The sequence below is a fragment of the Pogoniulus pusillus genome, chromosome 9 (genome assembly GCF_015220805.1).
Source record: "Pogoniulus pusillus isolate bPogPus1 chromosome 9, bPogPus1.pri, whole genome shotgun sequence".
Classification (NCBI taxonomy): domain Eukaryota; kingdom Metazoa; phylum Chordata; class Aves; order Piciformes; family Lybiidae; genus Pogoniulus; species Pogoniulus pusillus.
Window position 1 is genome coordinate 34019335 of NC_087272.1, and position 22353 is coordinate 34041687.

General features: G+C 41.8%; 1 protein-coding gene and 1 long non-coding RNA gene across 6 annotated transcripts in view; one reads left to right on the forward strand and one right to left on the reverse strand.

Moving 5' to 3' along the window:
• Window positions 1-3298, reverse strand: part of PDS5A (PDS5 cohesin associated factor A) — a 95250-nt gene extending 91952 nt beyond the window's left edge. For 2 of the 3 annotated variants that reach the window (XM_064149171.1, XM_064149169.1), the window contains exons 1-2: window positions 3024-3298; window positions 2028-2198 (exon numbers count right to left, since the gene is read on the reverse strand). In XM_064149171.1, coding sequence (XP_064005241.1) covers window positions 2028-2198; window positions 3024-3050 — 198 coding nt within the window. In that variant the 5' untranslated portion in view covers window positions 3051-3298. Of the gene's footprint in view, window positions 1-2027; window positions 2199-2890; window positions 2965-3023 lie in introns of those variants that run through there. The other variant, XM_064149170.1, reaches the window with a different exon arrangement.
• A 10449-nt stretch (window positions 3299-13747) lies between these two features.
• On the forward strand, window positions 13748-21769 carry LOC135178324 (uncharacterized). Of its 3 annotated transcripts, none has more exons than XR_010303476.1 (4): window positions 13748-14431; window positions 15882-15998; window positions 18312-19568; window positions 20625-21769. It is a non-coding gene; the product is annotated as an uncharacterized LOC135178324 (long non-coding RNA). The 3 variants fall into 3 exon arrangements; XR_010303474.1 differs by having other exon boundaries at window positions 19416-19568; XR_010303475.1 differs by lacking the exon at window positions 20625-21769 and adding an exon at window positions 19664-20043 and having other exon boundaries at window positions 19416-19568.
• Window positions 21770-22353: the final 584 nt, after the last annotated feature.

The following is a 22353-nucleotide window of genomic DNA, read 5'->3' on the forward strand; positions in this document are numbered from 1 at the left end:
AAACACAGATGTGATATCAGAAAAGTTGCTAATAAGGACACAAATTTGTCAACAATTAATTTGACCATGACTCCAATAAGCCAGAAGAACAAAAATGTGCAGTCACTGACACAAAGCCTGGTGGCCAGAACACCAAGTTACACGTGCATCTTCTCAGCAACACACAGCATCTTTAGTCATGCACAGCCAAAAAGGTGGCAGAAGTCCTACAGTTTCAAGGACTGATTCATGCCTGAATTTGTACATTCTGCTAAAGTTGACTTTTACCATTAAGTCATATATAAAGTTGTGGAAAGCTATCTTTTAACTAAACAAAACTCTTTCAAGTGTTTCCACCCCAGGCACTGCGATCATCATAATATTCCACATGGCAAAATGGATTTGTTTTTATAAGCCAAATTGATATAAGGAAGCATGGACAAAGAAAAAACAGCTATTGGTTGAGTTCCAAAGTGTATAGCACTTCTGATTTTCTTAGTATTTCAGTAAACCAAATGCCAGTGCCAGTAAGATGAGAAAAATCTTCCTCTGTTGCTTCAGTGATGGTAGGTCTACTAGAAAAGTGAATGCTCCCATCAGTCTTGAGAGGTCATTAAAAAATACATTAAAAATGACAGAAAAAAAACTCTTGTCTGGAAAATTACGCCCAACACACAGTGCTGAATTCAACAAAACATACATCCACTGCTTTGAAATTCCACTATTCCAGTTATCTAAGAGTGGCACAGCTCACCACTGCAAGTTCTCCAACTGCAACCAAATAAAACACTTATTTCAACACGCATCTCCAAACTGCACTCCAACTCCCTCCACACAAACTTTGATTGGATGTCTCTGCCCAAACAATCAAAACTCCAGGATCTTCTCCTGTAGCTAGAGGTGTTTCACTGGAATTTTTAGAAATACTAAGTTGGATTTGTCCATTCAAAACTGTCACTGGACAAGAAGGTCTGATTTCAGAGAAACAACTGACACGTGCTTTCCTGCTTTGAAAGCAAAGCACAAAGCCAAGATTTTCTCCACATCTATAGGTAAGAGATTTTTCAATGTACTAACTGACCATGATTTCTACTTTTCAGTCTTTATGGCATCACTGCCGCGATGGGAAGCAGATCATCAGATGAAAGAATACTTTTAATCTCTAAAAAGATTATTACTACATCTCCACCCTGGGCATGAGACCAAATCCTAGGTTACGACAACTTTCTGGTCCAAAGACCATGGTGCTAACAAACGAGTTGTGCCAATATTTGACCAATGCTCAACTTTATTCTCTCTTTTCAGCATAGAATTAAGAAATAATACTCCTGTATCACAGCAGTATTTCATGTTTCCAGTGGAAAAAGGAATTTAAAAAAATAAAAACAGAGATAAGCCTCAGAGTCTCCCAAGATGCTGTCAAGCAAGCAGAGAACATTTTTTGTGGTAACACTCCCTCTTATGAAAATTTTCAACTCTGCCAAGCACCATTTATACTAAATAAGAAATTGCATGTATTATATCACATTGCAAAATCTGAGACAGGTTTTACATATGCAAGTCTCAAAATTCCATCTAGAAACTCCAAAAATTCATCTTCACTGTTTGTGAGTATCTTTTGAGTCAAGAAGAACCTTAACTGGGTTTACTTGCTTACCCTGCTCAGCTATGCTTGTCTGAAGTCTTGGAACACATCGAAACCTTCTAGCTAACCAACAATACTTTTCAGTAGCATCCCGGGTAATTATTACTTATGATTCTACTTCAGACCTCTTCCCCAAACTCTGGAAGTATTTCACACACACATTAGTAGTTTAAAGTATCCATTCTGGCTCCATGAGAAGGCACAAGAGTACAGTCACAAATCACAGAAATAACTCCTCCTCTTTCAAGGAAAAGCAAGGAATTGGTATTCCCACAAAAGTCTGCAGGCGAGCAGGAGACATTTCGGCTATGACAAGGAAACTCTGGCAGTTCTTTCCAATGATGGAATGTTTATATTAAGAAGCAAAGTTGCAAAGAAGGGAGTGGTGATCGGAATTACTCACCTTTAACCGTTTAACCACTTCATCGTTGGTAATTTTGTCCGTAATCTCCTTCACTCCGGGAGGATAGTAGATGATTTTACCATCGGCAGCAGGTTTTGGTTGGGTAGCAGGGAAGTCCATCCTGGTGCCGCTGGTTATAAACTTTCCTTCTCCACAATCCTCTACCGGCCTCTATCGGTCAGAAAACAAAAGTTCAACAGAATGGAAACGACTTTCTAACCCTCTTTTTCCATTTCTCACCCTCAATTCGCAGAAGGCCCCGGTTATCACCCCGCCGGCTGCGCCCCTCGCCGCTGCCGCCACAGCATCCCTCCACCCTGGGCGGCGCTGGAGCGAGGTCCGGCCCGCCACCGCCGCCGCTCCCCACAACTCCGGCCCCTCCATTCCCCTCCGGCGCCTCCTTTCATTGCGGGGCTGCTCCAGCCCAACACTGTTAGTTCGGAGCCAACGATTTTACAATGAAATTTCGGGCTCGATCGAAGGATGTCTCGGGGGCGAGAGCTCGTTATAACCAGAGGAGTGAAATTCCCGGCCCTTAGGTAGGGGTTCGGAGCCGGTACACCGGCCCCGGAGCCGGGAGACGAGGCCTAAACAGTTAGGCCTCAAAACTATCAGGAGGCAGAGAAACCAACAGGAGAGGGGGAGGGAGGGAGGGAGGGAGGGAGAGAGGCGGCGGCGAGCACAAACAAAACCCCCGCCAGCCCTCCCCGCCCGGCGCCGAGCCCCCCACCCGCCCCCCCCACGGTGGCGGGAGCCCTCCCCGGGAGGGGGCCAGGCCACTCTCCACTTTCCATTTGTTCCCGCAACTTCATGCCTCCTCAGCCCCTCTTCCCGCAGCCCCTCCTCGCCCCATCACCCCGCACCCGGCCTGGCCCACAAAGAGCCCCCCCCCCACCACTCGGCTCCGCGAACACACCCCCGCCGACCGCGGGCGACGGGGAGGAGGCGGGGGGGGAAGCAGGGACGGAGGGAAGCGGGACCCGGAGCCGCCTTTACCTCATGCAGCTCCGGAAGGTGCAGCATTGAGTAGGCTCCGTGCCGGGTGGTCCTCAGCGCTCCACCGCCACCCCTGCCGGCCGCTGCCCTGGGTGCTCCCGCCGCCTCCCGGCTCCGCGGTGCGGCGGCGGCTTCTGCTCGGGGAGGGGTGGGGGGAGGGGGAGGCTGCTCGGTGGCGGCAGCAGCAGCGCCGGCGGCTGGGGAGAGGGGGAGGCTCCAGCGGAGCGTGCGCCGCGGGGACACAGTGCCGCTCTCCGTCCGACCGGGGAAGAACAGCCCAGGAGGAGGCTTCACACCGCCCCCCTCCCTCTGCCCGCCCTCGGGCCTGGGGCCTGGCCCGCAGCGCCGCCCAGCCCGGATCCCCTCAGCCCCGAGGCGAGGGCGAGGGCGAGGGCAGCCAGTAAGTCTCGCAGCTCGCCGAACCCTGTGCAGGGCGGTGGCGCCGGGCAGTACCGGGCACGGCCGCAGCAGCGCTGCCTCTCGCTTGGCGCCAAAACCCGCGGAACAGACGGGCCGGGCCGGCCGGGCCGCCACCTGAGGGCCGGACTCGGCCCAGTGGAGCTCCCTTGGGCGGCGAGGGTGCAAGGGCCGGCTCTGAGGCCAAAGCCTAGGCGGCAGGGGTCGGCTGCCAGGATTTCCGGGCAGGGCGTGTGCGGGAGGGGAAGGAGGGACATGCTGGTGTTTCTTCCCCGAGTCGGAGTGCTCATGGCTGTGTGGTCTTGTCTAACTGGTCCCTCAGGCACCTGGTACGGGTGGCGAGGCCTAGGCGGCGCGTTAAGTAAGAAAATGAGGGGCAGCAGTGTTTGAGGTGGCACTGGCAGGTAGGAGTAATGGCCCTTCTTCAGGCAGATGGGAGGGAAGAACAGCGTTCGCGTATCGACGGCTACATTTTTCTTTCTCGTGGTTGGCAGATGAGTATTTCAAACGTTAATTTAGTTATAAATCTTCAGGAGAAACTTGAATATGCAGACTGAAGGAGCCTTTGCCAGCCAACTCAGGAAATCTTTCCATGCAAAATGTCTTTGTAATTTAATATTCTTTGGTATTTCCAAGAGATAGAGTGTGTCTGGAAAGTCAGTAGCGAAGTGGGATATATATCTGTGTGTTCACAGGAGCTACAATATGTGCTCTGCTTGCCTGAAGTGTAGGTGACTGTAAAGTGCTTTCCAGATGCCCTGCTTGGGGCGACTGAGGGAACTGAGGTCTGGAGGAGGCTGAGTGGAAACCTTGCTCTCTACAAGTCTTTGAAAGGAGGTTGTAGCCTGGTGGGCATTGGTCTCTTCTCTCTAGTGATGGAAGGAGAGGAGATGACCTCGAATTGTGCCAGGGGAGGTTTAGATTGGATTTTAGGAAAAAATTCTTTACTGAAAGAGTAGTCAGGCACTGGAACGAGATGCCCAGGGAAGAAGCAGTCACCATCCCTGCAGGTGTTCAAAAAATGCACAGAAGTGGCATTCTGAGGTAGTGTGCATGGTGGTGTTGGGTTGACAGTGGGGTGTATTAAAAGGGGTATGGTTAGTAGGTTGAGAGAGATTCTCCCTCTCTCCTCTGTCCTGGTGAGGCCAAATCTGGAGTACTGTGTCCAGTTTTGGACGCCCCCCAATTGAAGAAGGACATAGAACTGCTTGAGAGAGTCCAGCATAGAGCCACAAAGATGATGAAGGGAATGGAACATCTCCCTTACGAGGTAAGACTAAGGGAGCTGGGGCTCTGCAGCTTGGAGAAGAGGACACTGAGGGGTGACCTCATTCATGTTTATGAATATGTGAAGGGTGAGTGCCAAGAAGATGGAGGCAGGCTCTGCTTGGTGATGCCCAGTGACAGGACAAGGGGCAATGAGTGGAAGTTGAGGCACAGGAAGTTCTGTGTAATCATGAGGAGGATTTTTTTCCCTGTGAGGGTGACAGAACACTGAAAAAGGCTGCCTGGGGAGATTGTGGAGTTTCTCTCTCTGGAGATATTCAAGACCTCCCTGGATGCTTTCCTGTGTGATCTGATCTAGGTGATCCTGCTCTGGCAGAGGACTTGGATTGGCACTTCCAGCCTCTAACCTTCTGTGATTGCACTTGAATGATAGTAGGCTGAATATGAGGCAGCAGTGTGCCCAGGTGGCCAGGAGAGACAATCCATCCTGGCCTGTATCAGAAACAGTGTGGCTAATAGGACAAGGGGGGTTATTTGTCCCCTGCACTCAGCACTGGTCAGGCCACACCTTGAGTACTGTGTCCAGTTCTGGGCCCCTCAGTTCAAGAGAGATGTTGAAATACTGGAACGTGTCTAGAGAAGGGCCACAAAGTTGGTGAGGGGGCTGTAGCACAGCCCTGTGAAGAGAGGCTGAAGGAGCTGGAGTTGTTTAACCTGGAGAAGAGGAGGCTCTAGGGGTGACCTCATTGCTGTCTACAACTACCTGAAAGGAGGTTATAGCCAGGTGGGGGTTGGTCTCTTCTCCCAGACAACCAGCAGTGGGGGGAGGGACACAGTCTCAAGTTGTGCCAGGGGAGGCTGGATATTAGGAGGAAGTTCTTCACAGAGTGATTTGCCATTGGAATCGGCTGCCCAGGGAGGCGTTGAAGTCGCTGTGCCTGCAGGTGTTCAAGCAAAGCCTGGCTGAGGCACTTAGTGCCATGGTCTAGTTGATTGGATAGGGCTGGGTGCTAGGTTGGTCTGGATGATCTTGGAGGTCTCTTCCAACCTGGTTGATTTTATGATTCTATGATCTTAAGAGGTCTTTTCCAAACTCAATCATTATGTGATTGTATGTGCATGACTACTGGAAAGTGACTTTTAACTGATAAAGACTAGTTTAGGGTCTTCAGATGACTGTTCTTTCTTACTCAAACCTGCTAGAAGTGTCATTCTTCTCAGCTTTTAAAATCTCTAATGAATTTTCTATGGAGCAAATTAAAGGTTGAAGCTTGGATCAGCCTGCATGGAGGGATGGATTTCTCTGCAGGAGCTGCAGATGTATGACAGGGGCCTTGCTGGGCACAGCAGAAGATGAGAAGATGGAAAAGGGCTAAGTAAGATTAATTATGGTAAAGTATGTCAAATTTCCAGATTTACAAGGTGTGGGAGGAATACATGGAAAGACTGAGGAGCTTCCAAGTACTTCTAGTGTAATAGCATGTGGGAAAGAAATTGCTCTCTTACACCTGTGTTCCTTCTCTACCAGCAGAGTTATCCTAGAGGAGTTAATGTCTTGAATGTCTGTTGAAACTCTCTCAGGTGGATCACAGGAGCAGTATGGAGATCTCAGACACTGATTTAGAAATCTGGAATGATGCTAGCAGACAAGGTGCTTAATCTGGCTGTGAGTCCAGGCTTAGACAAAATTATTCTCTCCAGATTTAAGAATTCATGGATTGAGGCATTCACAATGGACAGGTGACCATAAGAGTGTGATGCATGATTCCATTTTAACAAGGTTCTACTAATTTAATAATTAAATAATGATTCGGGTCATTTTATCCCTACATTTGTTACATTAGGTGCTTAGCTTCCCAAATCAAATCACTAATATAAACAATTAATTTGGTGTAGATTATTTTTAATACACTTGTATTAAATCAGAAACGAATCTTAGAAGATTATAGGATCACAGGATGTTAGGAGTTGGAAAGGACCTCCACAGATCATTGAGTCCAATACCTGTGCCAGAGCAGGACCGTATAATCTACTGCAGGTTGCATAGGAACACATCCACACAGGTCTTGAAAGTCTCCAGAGGAGACTCCAGGGAGCCTGTGCCACTGTTCTGTGACCCATACAGTAAAGAAGTTCTTCCTCATGTTGAGGTGGAACTTCCTGTGCTTTATAGTTTACATCCATTGCCCCTTGTCCTATCACAGTGCACACGTGAGAAGAGGCTGTCCCTTCCATCTTGACACCCAGCCCTCAGATATTTATACACCTTTATTAGGTCCCCTCTCAGTCTTCTCTCCAGCCTAAAATCTCCAAGATTGTTCTACAGCTAACATATATATGAAAAACTTGCATTAGCTTCCTTCAAATTAAATAAAAAGAGACAGTAAGTTAATAAAAATTACGCAAGAAATAAATTTAAAGTGAACTTTGCTTAAGTTTTTTTATGACCCAAGCATAAAACTAGGAAGATGTTAGGCAGGTTTCTCTTTTATCAGAATTGACATATGATTGAGATCATATTCCAGAAATATCACACAAGTCTCAGAACTTCTTTTTTTTCTTTTTTAAATGTACTTTCAAATATTATTACTGAAAAACATTATTTGATGTCTATCATTAATGTGACCCACGGTGGCATAATGTTATTTTCTTGTTACAAGTTTTTCACAAACTGGTACCACCTTGACCTGGAAATTTTTATTACAACAGGTCAGGAAGTAGGAGTAAGAATGAAAAAGTACAGGGCTGCTCTCCCACAACTGTTTTTTAGTCTAAGTTAAGGACATTCTAAGGTATATTTACACTGAAAACAGCTTATAATTAGATGTGCCATTTCAGAGGTTTCACTTGAATGTGCCAGGGAAAGTTTGGTCATTTAGCTACAATTTTATCTTGAACAAGTTGGATGTGAAGCCCTACACAGGACTGAGTACTCTTGGTTGTGGACCAAGGTCTATCTTCTTGCAGATTTCAGATAGTGAAATTAGCACTTACTATGAAGTAATGTTTGAAATTTATTTTTAATTCTCAGAATTTCCTACTGGTAGTATAAGACAGTAAAAGTTTTGAAATGAATCACTAGAAAGTTGACTATCTAGGAGAGGTTCACAATAGATTTGGTTAGTGGTATGAAAACTCTGACTACCCTTTAGCATGAGTGTTGTTGGGACTCCTCAGCCATTAAATGTAAGTGCAGTTTCTACTGGTGGACTGATGTATTCCTGGCTTAATTTTCTGTCTGACTCTAGGTTCAGGTATCAGCACAACTTTGCTGAGGTAACTTGGATACATACCCAGGAGTATTTTGCCAGCATCATAGTGCTCTTAGGGTAGCCATTAGTTAAGAAGCTGTTAGTCAGATTTGTGGTGTCTTGTATGAGTCACAGACAAATGATGATCAGCAAAGTTGTTGAGAGAGGAGTAGGTGCAAATTCTGTAATCATGAGATGATCAGGCAATGGTCCATCTTAGAAAAGAAGCTGGATTCCTACTTCTGCAACATTTGAAATTTTAAAGGCCTAAACCAAAACATGTAGTACTGATACCACCCCCCAATTGAGTGAGGTATGAATGAACACTTAACTGCCATTTAGCTGGAATATATGCATGACATTTTCAGAATGTACAAACATAAAAGCTTCAGATAATATGACCTGTTGTACTCTGTTTGAATAGTCCAGAAATCAGCTTGCAGATATGATTACAGCTAGTGTCTGGTTTGTTGCCTTTGCTTGCTTGACCTTCACCCTTCTAATTTCAGCCACAGATCTGACTTGGACTCTGCTTCTTGTACAGCTGTAGCCAGGTTCACATGATCCCTTGTGTTTTAATGGATGGCTCTGTCTAATAATAAGACTTGGTCCTTTAGTTTTTTGCCTAGACTTTATTGAGTCTCTACCTGAACTTGGATCTGTTGACATTTACTGCTATCATTTTTACTGGAATAGATTTACTCCAATCTGTTTGTGTGTTTGTTAATATATTTTAGGATACCATTGCAAGTAGCAGACCACTTAAAAGCAGACTGAAATAAAGGATGCTGGACAGGCTTCTGGGGTCCCTTTGGAGAGGTTAGAGGATAGTACCAAGAAAAGGAAAATATGATGTTTTTACTGGTAGGGGAAATAGCAGAGCACAAAGTTTTCAGAACAAAATGACCTTCCAGGTGAAACAGAATAGAGCATGGAGTGATTACTTTAAGCACAGAAAATCCTTTAATTCATGTTGATTAAATTAAGCTATGCACACGTTTCCAGGAACAGCTTAATGGTTGTCCTCAGGTCTTTGTTAGTACAGTAAGCATGGAGAGTAATAATGATCAAGAAGTAAACAGTGCTATCGAGACACAACAGTGTGTAAATGGACAGCAGAATAAAGCATATCTTGTCAGTCAGCTGGTCAGACAAGTAAGAAATCCTATCTGGAGGGTTAGGAAAGCACTTGTCTTCCTAAGAATAGCTATGCTCTTGAAACCTCCTGCCCTGCAGAACCAGGTGGTGGAGTATGGTCCTTCACTGTACCATCTTTTAAGTCACATTCAAATAGGTCAAGAAGGGGAGCTTAATTGCTTGTTTTCAGCTCTTAACATTTAGCCAGATTTTGCCATCTAGCAGGTTGCTTCCAAATCACGAATGATGTTCTTTTTCCTCTTTATGAAGGCCTATTTATTTTTAAAATGATACACACTTTGTTTTCTACAATACACCAGTTCCTCTGAACTCAGTAAAAACCCTAAAAATACAAATTTTCCCTAAGTTTTGCAAACAGGAACTTGTGTGTCTCCCATAATCTCACTAACAATCTGTTACGAAGATAGAGGAAGACTTGTATGCATCTCTCATGATGACAATTGCTTGGAGACACAAAGCTTCCTTGGAAGAGAGAGGACACTCCAACAACTTGCTGACTTCACATATACCACTACTAGTTCTGAATAAAGGGAAGGAACAAACACTGTGTGTATCATCTATTCCTTTCAAACTGATCTGTAGCCATAACCTGGCTCAATGTTACTCTGGTCTGGTTTTGGTAAAGAGGACTTTCTCCTGTGCTGTCTGAAAATGTGCTTATTCTGCATTATACTTGCCACAAGACTTTTCTGGTATTAAAGCATGCTCAGAAATGACACAGATTGTCATTGTCAATACATTTAAGCCATTATGGAAAAGTGTAGAGTTGCAAATAGAAAAAAAAAAATACGAAGTGCTGCATTTACAGAACAGTTGCATTTGTTTCCTTAGATTGCAAGTGAAATAAAATCAATTTATTGGCACCTGCATATTGGTCATTTCATAGAATTTTCAGAAGCCTCTGTGATCTGCTGGTTTTCAGCATTCAGAAACTGAAGTCGCAGCAGCCTACTGTGTGCCATCTATCCACCTCCTTTCTAACTGTTGTCTATTATGATGACTTGTCACCATTCACACTCCATAATTACATTCTCAAGGTTATTTCCATCTCTACTTCTGATGTGTCCCAAGCACATACACTTTCACCTATTCATTTCTGACAACCAAGTCTACTTCTCTCCAATAATGTATTTAATATGAGCATTTATCATCTTTTCTGCCCAGGAGATATTCAGGAGTCTTTGCTTGCTCCACATCTCAAAAGCTTCAATTTTCTTCCTGTCACTATCAATAATTTCTCAGAATTCATATTCTTTAGTTGCTACAACAAAAAAATTAAGCATTTTACCAGTCAGATCTTTCCACTTTTTGAGGTGAAAAAGAGCTTTTCCCCCCCAGGCTTTTTCAGAGGAAGCCACAAATGGATCATCTTCTACCATTTTTCCCAGTTTCTGTCAGATGGGTTCTGATTGCATAAATTTGACTCCAAGTAAATGAACAGATTCTGTAGTTAGACCATTAAGCATGAAGTTAGCTTATATTTGATTTTTATTAATTATTGTATTTACGGCACATTCAAGAATAGCCTGTGTTTTTCATTAGCCTTTTATTGGCTCTCTAGTCCTTACTGCACACCAAAAGAGGCTGTGACAGCCTATGAATGTCATCAGACTAAGGTAACTTAAAATGAATGCATTTTCCAAGGTTCTTAGCTTTTCTGTTAAGGTCTTTCCCAGTTTGTTTGCTTTTTTTCCCAGCCAGGATGCAAGGAAATCCACAGTTACCTATAGGTTTAATAGGAGAATCACAGACTGTTAGGGGTTGGAAGGGACCTCCAGAGACCAACCCTTCTGCCAAAGCAGGGTCACCTAGCACAGGCGGCACAGGAACACATCAGGATGGGTTTTGAAAGTCTCCAGAGAAAGAGACTCCACAGCCTCTCTGGACAGTCTGTTTCAGTCCTCCAGCATTCTCACTGTAAAGAAATGTCTCCTCATGTTGAGGTGGAACCTCCTGTGTTGTACCTTGTACCTGTTATTTCTTGTCCTACCACTGGGCACCACTTAAAAGAGCCTGGCACCTTCATCTTGACACCCACCTCTCAGATATTTACAGACTTTGATAGGGTCCCTTCTCAGTCTTCTCAAGACTAAACAGCCCCAGGTCTCTCAGTCTTTCTTCATAGGAGGGATGTTCAAGTCTTCGAGTCATCCTCTCTGCCCTTGGTTGGACTCTCTTCAGCAGAATCCTGTCTTGAACTGGGGACCCCAAAACTGGACACATTATTCCAAGTGTGATCTCACCAGAGCAGAGTGGAAGAGTAGGAGAAGCTCTCTAGACCTGCTGGATGGCTCTGTTTGTTTGGTATTTCAAACAACAAGGCAGATTTGGAGTATTTCTCTGTGTGTGGGACTGCTCTGAGGAAATGGGAAGTTTGGTAATGTGTTTGGCCCATGGTGGCTGTCTAGTGGAGGGAAGGTAGTGTGAGCAGAGTCCCTCTGCCCTCGCCCTGAAAGTGTTCAAGGCTAGGTTGGACAGGGCCTTGAGCAACCTGGTCTAGTGGAAGGTGTCCCTGCCCATGGCAGGGGCTTTGGAACTAGATGAACTTTAAGGTTCCTTTTAACCCAACCCATTCCATGATCTGTTAAAAAATGAAAACCTTTGTGGTACTAGCATTCTGATTGAGGCTCCTTCATGAGAAGTATTGATTGTGACATGGCTGTTCCTAATTCTTACACAGTATCTGCTGCTCACAGTTAAATAAAGAATTATGTGGAACTTTACAAATGAATCTGAACTTGGAATTTACCATTCTGGTCAAAGAAAGATGTTTGATGAATGGATGTGCAGCCTCAGAGCTATGCTGTAATGATGGGGTCATTTCAGGATGATGGATAGGTATGTGGTGTACTATTCAGAGCTTCAAAGGGGGTTGCATTTATCAAGCTCAGGGAGGCACCAAAGTGTTTGGGTATAACTCTGAGCAATTGAATCATTATAGTTTGCCTTTGAACAAAGTCAGGACGTGTATTGATCATATAGGTTTACACTGCTTGGAAAGCGACTAATGATGATTCAATCAATGTGTTCTGTGAATGGCTTGAGGGAATAATCATTAAAAACCACTGCAGCATTTGGGAACTGGAATATGAGAGTTGGGATCTCAAATCCTTGTAAAGAACAATTTGCATCTGAATTTAAAACATTAAATTACTTTGGATTGTGCAGTTTTGGTCATTTTGCTCTTATTATTCTGGTTAAAACACTGGATGTTTGCATTCATGCAGGTCACCAGCCAACAGGAGAGCACACTGACAACATGGTAATCCAGCAGCAGAGAATACTGAGTGTCACTGAAAGAAGATTTTCCTAAATTCAGGATATGTAGCAGCAGAGAAAGTAACTAAGATTATTTGAGCCAGTACTTAAATGGGTATTTAACAAGGCAGACAGACAATGACTTGATACCTAAAGAAAGGGCAGAATATCAGGTCTTGAGTAGACAAAGCCAGAAGTAGGCTAGACAAGGCAAGAGCACATACGGAAATGAGAAAAGTATAGTCTTGACAGACATGAATGCTTGGTAACACAAAAGCTGTGTTCACAGTAGCCAAGTTTCTAAACGAATCTTCTCTATAATGGAATATAAATAAGCCCATAATGGTAGAGTGCTGAAGGTGATGATATTCAATGCCAGCAGAGAGACTGCTGTTTGTAAAGCAGACTGGTATGCATCCACTTAAAATTTCACCAACATCTAATACCACTATTTATATCCTAACTGAATTTGGCAAGGCAGCTCATGTGTACTCTGTATAATACAGTATAACTACACTATATTGAGCACATTAAACACTTGCTTCCTTAAGTATATCTTTATCTTCCAGACACTGCATACTTACACCTTATCATTTACATTTTCAAGGCAGTGCATGCTAAACCTGTGAACTTCTTTTATCAGAGACCATTAAAAAGGTACATGTAGACCTTTAACCAGCATCTGAACATTTAAGTCACTAGATGTACTCACTTTTTTTGCCTGTGCAATGCCACTGATCAATGCTTAATCGATATTTTTAAAATATTCTTTCAGATCTGCTCAGCAACCACATCTAATCCTGAATATAGGGAAGAAAACTTGAAGAAACCATTTTTTTGCATCCATTTTCAGTATCATTTAGCTTGACACTGAATGCACTTTTAGGTTGGCATGCTTGCTTCGTAACAGTTATGTTCTCTCGCATGGCTTTGTACTAAACACAATTTATAAGAAAAAAATACATTGACAACTCTATCAGATTCTGAATATAGCAGGAGAGAACAGAACAATCATACTTACAGGGGTGAAAAACTTTGGCAATAAATCCTTAAATCCCCTAAAGAAACAGCTTCCTATAGGAAGAAACAACACTAAGGAAAGTAAAGAAATGCTGACATAATCTAGGAATAATAATAATAATAATAATAATAATAATAATAATAATAAAAAACACAAGAGCTTTATAGTTTCCTGAATTTCAGCTAATTTGCTGTAATATTTAGTCTGTCATACCAAATCTTTATTTTGCTGTTTGTCTGTGTGGTCCTTTCTAAAAGGTTTGTCCCTTGTCCTGTTGCCAGGTACGAGAAATGGGAACAGAAGAAGAGAAATGAATAAACAGGAGGAATGGGAGGAGCAAAGATGAACACACGTGGTGGAGAATGTGCAGCTGGCTGAGCTTTAGGGAGTTTGATGTGAGCAAACTAAAAATGCAGAGACAGAAGGTGAAACAAGTTGCACTGAGTGAATTGCAGCTATATTTAAAATACCATTATTTGTGATCAGCAAGTACAATTTTGCCAAATTCAGGCTGAACTGGAGAAGCCAAATTCTCAGAACAATATGGTTAAATGTTCTGCTATATACTTTAAAATTAGTTAGACCTACAGTTCATATGTATTTAATATAAAAGTTCCTCTTGAATGAGGTTTTGGCTTTGCATTATTTGGAAGCTACAAAAATAATCTTTTATGAAAGTAGCTGAGCAAACTTGCAAGAAGATTTTTTTCTAAAGAGAATACAATATTAAAACTTGTAGTTAAAAAGGAGATTATTGTGGATTTCCTTTGCACCTTGTTTACATATGAAGGGGAGTTCCAGGTCAACTGGAGTGCTATATTAAAGTATATTGAGAGCTTTTGTTTCTGTGTGCTGTCCTGTTGGTTGTCTTGATGCTGCCATGGTTAGTGCAAGTCTTCTTGCTGAATCTGAGAAAGAACATAAATGTTCTAGATGGTTGGACTCAATGATCTTAAAGGTCTTTTCCAACCAAAACTATGATTTTATGATTCTGTGTGACAGTGGCTGCACTCAGACTTGGGAGAGACACAACCTGCTGTCCACAAAGGGGTGTACCTGACTGTCAACTTTGGCAGGTAAATTAAACAATCTTAAATTATGGAAGTATTTTAACATAACACAGAAAGATATTTACTGAATGTGCCTTTGATCACTGCTCAATTTCAAAAGTAGATGTATAACCAGCAACAGTTAAGAGAGTCTCAAAATATTTGCCTCTAAGAGTCCTCAAAGACACAAAATGCATAATGCTGCTGAGGAAAATAATTACCAACTTGTATGGATGAGGGGAAAATTGGCAATTTGCTCTTCTGCTGAGTAGTTGACCTTTTCACTTTCCTCAGTTCAGTAATGTGTAGTATATCTAGTTTGGTTTTTATATATATGGAAAAAAGGCAAGTTCATAAGAACCACTGATGTAAAGATAAAACTCTTCCTTGCTTTTGAGGCATGCGTTGTTCTCTGCTAATCATCACCACTGCACAGAACAAATCATAGCACAGAAATCGAAGAGTTACATAGAAAATAGAAACTACTCACATTCCAATGTTCTTTTAAGTTAATGTGTTCTTTCTTCCAGATTTTGGGATGTATAAACAAAAGAATAATTGAAAGGGTTCAGTGCTTGATCACCTATTTAAAGAAAGCTTAACCATGTTTTTATGCTGGTTGTATCCACTGGTTTATTTTGGTTTATTTTTAATAAGTTGTCTAATAGAGCTGAGCCCATATCCAAGAGACACCACTTCTCCTCCATCCTGAATTGTGTGTGTGAGCTATATCTGGTTACAGATATACAGATATGAGTGTCATCAGCTAGAGCAGGGTGGAGTGGAGCTTGTCTTAAGACCTGACCCGCTCATTGTCTGGACTTGCAATTGGCATGAATTTAGCAGGTCAGAGACCTAACCCTCATCAAAATTGGAAGGTGTAGACCATCCTGTCACAAGGAGTGACTGTTATTTTATGTCCCTGAATCTATAACGTGGACCTTAATTGCCTGCAGCTTTCTAAATTTGAGTTTCCTTTGTTGCTGTGGTTATTCACTGGGAAAGAATGTGGCCCCATTGCCACTGACAGAAAGTATAAAATGTTAAAAAAGTAGAAGTGATAGGTGGATTTTAAAGGTATGGGAAAAAAAAGAGAGAGAGAAAGAAAACCAAACCAACCAAACAAAAAACAAACCCAGAATAACAAAAAATATATTTACAGGAAAGCAAAAGACAGCCCTATTCCACATATAGCCATGGAGTTAGTTTCCTATCTAAATAATTTAATTTCATTATGTGACAATTATAAATAATGAACAAAGGATTTCCTTAAAAAAAAAAAGTAGTCTATATAGCTGGTTTTAAATGCACATCACTCCCTGTTCCCTTCCTCCATCTCTCCAGCTTCTTGTTTCAGCATAAGACATGCAACATACAAGTTATTCAAGTTTAGAAACTAGCTAGTGATTTTTAATTCATAAATGAGTGCTACTGAGTTTAAACCATAACAAGTTTCCCAATTTGTTTTTCTAAGCAGATGGAGTAATTTAAAGACATTGAGGACAGGTCAAGCACAAGGATAGCTGAAGCTTGCCAGCTTCTATGCAGCAAATGGTGAGTGAGGAATATGAACACTACAGAGAATACTTGCAAGGTATGTGTAGAATTTTGAAGCCATTGAGTTGTAGTATCAGAAAGTTTTGTACAATACACAAGGATCTGAGTAGTAGGCTCTGTACTTGGAAACAAAGCTTCTATGAAATTTCTAGGAAATAAATAAAATGGATTTTTATATGTTTAAAATCAAATTAATTGAAAGTCACTCTGAGGTAAACTTAATGATTGGCAAGCTCTTAAGTTCTGGTAAATTAATTGTGCAGACAGTGTAGTACAGTCTGTCTTGACAGGTTAAAATATTTGTTCATTCAAGTGACATTCATCTCAAACATGCCTAAATTCAGACACGCACTTAACCCGAGATCTTCCAAGAAATTCCATTCTGCAGCAAGGTCTAATCTTTTAACTGCTAAAAATTTCTGAATTAGAGCAAACAATAGACATCCCAAAAATTCCTGTAAAATTAAAATCCTGAGGTTTATTTAGAACTTCTGAAAAGTTTTAATGATTTTTTTCTCCAATGTTTTAGTGAGGGGAAGTGGACTGATTATCATCACAAACTTCATAAACTATTATATAAACTGAAAGAAGCCAGCATTTTAGATGATGACAAGCTGAGAGGGTTGGCATAATTCAACCTGGAGAAGAGAAGGCACTGGAGAGAGCTAGCAGCCTTCCAGTGTTTGTAGGAGGGCCTCCAGTAGAGCTAGAGAGGGACTTTTGACAAAGGCGTGGATTGACAGGATGAGAGGTAATAGCTTCAAATAAGAAGCAGCTTGATTTAGATTAGACACTAGGAAGAAGTTCTTCCCCATGAGGGTGGTGAGGCACTGAAACAGGTTGCACAGAGAAGTTATGGAAGCTCCAAGGCTGGAAATGTTGAAAGCCAGGTTATCTGGTGTGCCTTGAGCAACCTGGTCTAGTAGCAGGTGGAACTAGCTGATCTTGAAAGTTCCTGGTGTAAACCAGTCTATGGGTAAACATAGTTATAGAAAACAATGATTTCTAGCTTTAAAGGCTTTTCTTTATAGTGTTAAATAGATTTTTTTTCAATCAATGATTTAGTTTAATTTGTTTAATTCTGCATCTCAGCATGACTTTGTCCCATTAAGTAAACCTGGGAATTAATATATTTGAGGAAATGCATCTGTTTTACTCTAAGGAAAACAATTATTTTAGATGATACAGGATACCTTTATGTGATCAAATCCTAATGTGAGCAAGGTTTGTAGTTTTTACATGCTATTGTGACGAAGGTAAACAGGTAGGAACACAGGATGATTTAAACCCTCTAACACATCTAATGCGACACTTTTCTACCTAAAATAACCCAGCTCTTTTCCCTTCCTGTCTCTGTCCCATTTTTGACTTGGTGAGTGCAAAGTCCAGCATAAGATAAGATGATTCAGATTTGGTAGCTATCATTTAGGAATCTGATTAGGTTTTAAGTACTTGATTCAAGACATCCCAAAAGTTCATCTGCCCAAGAAAATAAAGTACTGAAGTCTTACTGGGAATTCTGAAATTATATTAGTTCTGTCTTAACCTAGACAATTTTAGCCAGTTCAAAATCAGTGTAATTTCTTCTGCAGCTGTGGCTGTCCCCTTAACAACTGCCTGAAGAAAGTTACCATGCAGATTCAGAACCTGGAGATTTTTCTTTCCTGAGGCAGTTTTGTTCTTACAGCTCAGTGAATGGAGGTCATTAACGACAGTGTTTCTTGGAAACGTTCTCCATGCAATTGTTTTGTAAAAAACATTAAGTAAACTTCCACATCCTGGTCAAACTCCCGTTCAGATAAGAGCACCCTGATGGCAGAGTTCCTATAATTCCAACTGAGTAGTACATCTGGTAACCTGCTCTGTGGCATTGCATGGCGTAGTTAAACAGTGGTTGTCTTCTGCACTCAGCTAAGGGATGCATGAAGTGGATCCCCCATGGTTGGTTTGGTTTTGTTGTTTGTTTTTTTTTTAACTTAAAAGAGATTGGAGGATGGTTAAACAGTTACAGCTCTTGTTTTTTTTTTTTCTTTTGTTGATACAACAGTGACATAAATTAAATCTGGCTTTTTATAGTAATACAGATACACAGTTTGCCACTCACCTTGTTCTTAAACCAATTCTTAAATCATTGACCCATTTTATTTAAACCACATCTCTTAAACCATCACTGATCTCTAAGCTCTCTGATATTAAATCTGCTATGGGATAGGATCAATGCAGTTTTTAAAAGTAAAGGCAGTGATATTCAACAGATAAAAACATGACAGTTACAATGAAAGTCAGCATATTATATTTTATCATGTGCCAAGGAGGGATATTAAGCACAATTTGTTTTTCCTTTATGCAGTTTAAAAGGATCAGGATGGATTTTTGATATCCATGAAATCTGACACATCACACTGGTAACAACAGCATGGCAGAGAGCAGCTGATAGAGGAATCAAATTCACCACAAATCAAAACTAAGAGTGAGCTTATTCCAAATTCAGAAGGTCCTTGCAGCAGTGAGGCTTCTGTCAACTATATGAGCATGACCTCATTCTTTGCCCGCAGAGAAGATACATTTCAGCCTAATTCTTTACTTCTTGGATTGCAGCATTTATTGTTACCATCTCTCTGCATCTGCTCTCCTTAACCCCAAGCATCTTTGTAGCACGTATATTCTGGCACCATTTAGTATATCAGGTGTTATAAGCAAATTTTATATCTGTTCTGCAGTTTATCAGGAGTGTCTTATTAAGTGCAGGTACTTTAACTGAAGAGTAGTATTATGCTGCTTTAGAATGCCTTTAAATCAGAATTACAAAACGTTCAGCAGTAACCTTATAAACTGATGGTTCACTGATGGGTAGGTCAATCAAAATACTTATTTGTTAAGCAACTTCTCAGTTCATTAGTGCTAATCCTGGAATTAATTGGTGTGACCTGCTCACCTAGACACATGATCCTATTGAAAAAAGCAGAATTTTTTTTGTGGTCTTCAAAAATTGCCCCATGATCTAGGTTTTTTCAGCTTCTCAATACTATTTTTCCCCATTTAAAGTAATGCTGAAGTAGAATGCTGTATAAAGGGAATCAAGGCATTATTTTAATACAGTAGTACATTTTTGGTGTGTTAATTTTTTATAGATGCACTAAGAATGTGTTATTTTGAATAGGAAAAAAAAGGTGTATGTGAATTAAGTAACATTACTGCAGAGATACCAACCTCTTTCTACAGTTAATCATGGAATCGATGGGTATATGGAAAAGAAAATCGATATACTCCCAAGATAGAAACCAGATGTGGAATTCCTTTATGGAGATAAAACAACACAATTCACTGTACATTTGACTTAAATCTGGAGAGGGTGGGAGGAAAAGAGACAGTTATGTGATTTGTTCTGCAAATATTTATTTTTATATGGCTTCCATCCTTTTCCTCCTTTCTTTCTGTTTCTTTTTTACTTAAGGAATGAAATGTCTATTTTTGAAATCAAATCGTGGCTGTAGAAGGAGTTATCTTCTGTAGGAATACAAACTCCCAAGACCACAGACAAAGTAATATTAACTAGAGACACAGACTTTCCAAGAAGCTAAGTTAAACATCTTAAATCAGCATTAAGGTAAATCCACTGAAAAAAAAAAAAAAAGAAAATGGAGAGAGAGCAGGGGGAAGGATGGGGGTGGGTGGGAAGCTAACACTTTTTATTTCCCCCAGTGGTAAATGAAACCTAAGGCTGGCAACAGAATGTGGAAGGCTCATTAGGAAGAGGAAAAGTTATACCATGGAGAGACTGAATCAATTTTTATGAAAATATTTTCTGCAGGAACTAGTTGGGGGCTCTTTTAATCTCTCCTCTCAGAAGTATGGAAAAACCCATGATAATTTGGGGTTTTGACTCTGTATATTAATGGTCTGAACTAAAAACTCAGAGTAATGATAAAAGCTGTACCTTTAGTTTCTGGAAAGAGAATTTATTTCAGATTTACTGCAGGTAGGCCTGAAGTTTTAAAGCACCCTAACTTCTTGGGTGTTTTCTTACAGTATTTATTATTGCATATTGAATATGTTACTGTAAATACAAATAAAACTTTTAAACTGACAAAGTTAAAAATGTTTTTCTTGCCTCATCTGAATGGTCATCAAACCAAAACTTTAGTGCAAATGGTTCTTGCAACTGTGTCCAGTTCTGGGCTACTCAATTCAAGAGAGATGTTGAGGTGCTGGAACACAAACCCTATGAGGAGAGGCTGAGGGAGCTGGGGGTGTGCAGCCTGGAGAAGAGGAGGCTCAGGGGTGACCTCATTGCTGTCTACAACTACCTGAAGGGAGGTTGTAGCCAGGTGGGGGTTGGTCTCTTCTCCCAGACAACCAGCAATAGAACAAGGGGACATAGTCTCAAGTTCTGCCAGGAGACACAGGCTGGATGTTAGGAGGAAGTTGTTGCCAGAGAGAGTGATTGGCATTGGAATGGGCTGCCCAGGGAGGTGGTGGAGTCGCCGTCCCTGGAGGTGTTGAAGAAGAGCCTGGATGGGGCACTTAGTGCCATGGTCTAGTTGACTGGCTGGGGCTGGGGGATAGGTTGGCCTGGATGATCTTGGAGGTCTCTTCCAACCTGGTTGATTCTATGATTCTATGAAATCCAAGTCTAATCTAATCTAATATTCTTTTACTATAGACTCTGAAAGATGACAGGATACAGTGTACCCTCAGGAAGTCTGCTCATGATACCAAACTGGGAAGATTAGCTGGCACACCCAAAGGCTGTGCTGCCATTCAGAGAGATCTGGATAGGCTGGAGAGTTGAAGAGAGAGGAAGCAAATGGAATTCAACAAGGCGAAATGTAGAGCCCTACACCTGGGCAAGAATAACCCCATACACCAGTACAGCTCAGGGGTTGATCTGCTAGAGAGCAGGTCCATGGAGAATAGCCTTGAAGACCCGGTGCACAGTAAGTTGACCACAAGAGAGTAATGTGTTCTTGTAGCCAAAAGGGACAATGGTACCTTGGGGTGCATTAAGAAAAGTGTGACCATCAGGTTAAGGGAGGTTGTCCCGTCCCTCTACTCTGCCCACTGAGGCCTCATATGGAGTATTATATCCAGCTCTGGGCTGCCCAGTTCAAGAAGGACAGGGAACTACTAAAGAGAGTCCAATGGAGGGCTATAGGGATGGTGAGGAAAGGCTGAGAGACCTGGGGCTGTTTAGTCTGGAAGAGAGAAGGATGAGAGGAGATTTGATCAATGTTCAGAAATATCTTAAGGACGGACATCAAGAAGACAGGGCTAGCCTCTTTTCAATGGTGCCCAATAATAGAATGAAGGGCAACAGGTACAAACTGGAACACAGGAAGTTTCACCTCAACATGAAGAAAAACATTTTTAAGGGGAGGGTGACAGAGGATTGGAACAGGCTGTTCTGAGAAGTTGTAGTCTGCTTCTCTGTAGATTTTCAAAACCCAACTGGATGCATTCCTGTGTGGCCTGCTCTGTGATCCTCATTTGGCAGGGGAGCTGGACTAGATGATCTTCAGAGGATCCCTTCCAACTCCTATCATACTGTCAATTTGTGAAAGACAATTTGAGCAAAGAAGACAGGAAAGTGCAATTTGCTGAGAAGACTTCAGCTGTGTATAATCAGAAACACTGAAAGGAATGGACATTTCCTTGGGTTTATTGGTCTTTTCTCCCAGGCAACCAGCAACAGGACAAGGGGACACAGTCTCAAGTTGTGCCGGGGAGGTCTAGGCTGGATTTTAGAAGGAAGTTCTTCCCAGAGAGAGTGATTTGCCATTGGAATGGGCTGCCCAGGGAGGTGGTGGAGTCACCGTCACTGGAGGTGTTGAAGCAAAGCCTGGCTGAGGCACTTAGTGCCATGGTCTGGTTGATCGGACAGGGCTGGGTGCTAGGTTGGTCTGGATGATCTTGAAGGTCTCTTCCAACCTGGTTGATTCTATGATTCTATGAAAGCTGTGTTTATAGCTTAGCCTTTTCCATTTCTTAACTTCCTTTATGGCTCAACTCTGGTAATCATACAATTTCAATGTGAGTTACAACATAAGCAAGAACACAGTAAAGTATTTTTACTTTGAGAATGCAGCATTGTAGAAACTAAAATGGAAAAACTGTTGTTAAAGCATTCAGTGAAAGGCAGACTAAACACTTGAGCCAAACGGCACAGATTACTTGCTGTATGTTCAACATGCTCCAACTAAAAACAAGACAGCTGTAGACATAAGAGACAAAAGAATGAAAATAAACCTCAACACAATAGCAGATATTAGGTGATATTTGTGTTGTGGTTGAGAAAGTTGTGTGAAAATTGGGGGAAAAAAAAGGGATACATATTCAAAAGCACCAATATTACAGTTATTAATGATCTAGATACCCAAATCCCTCCTGTTTAA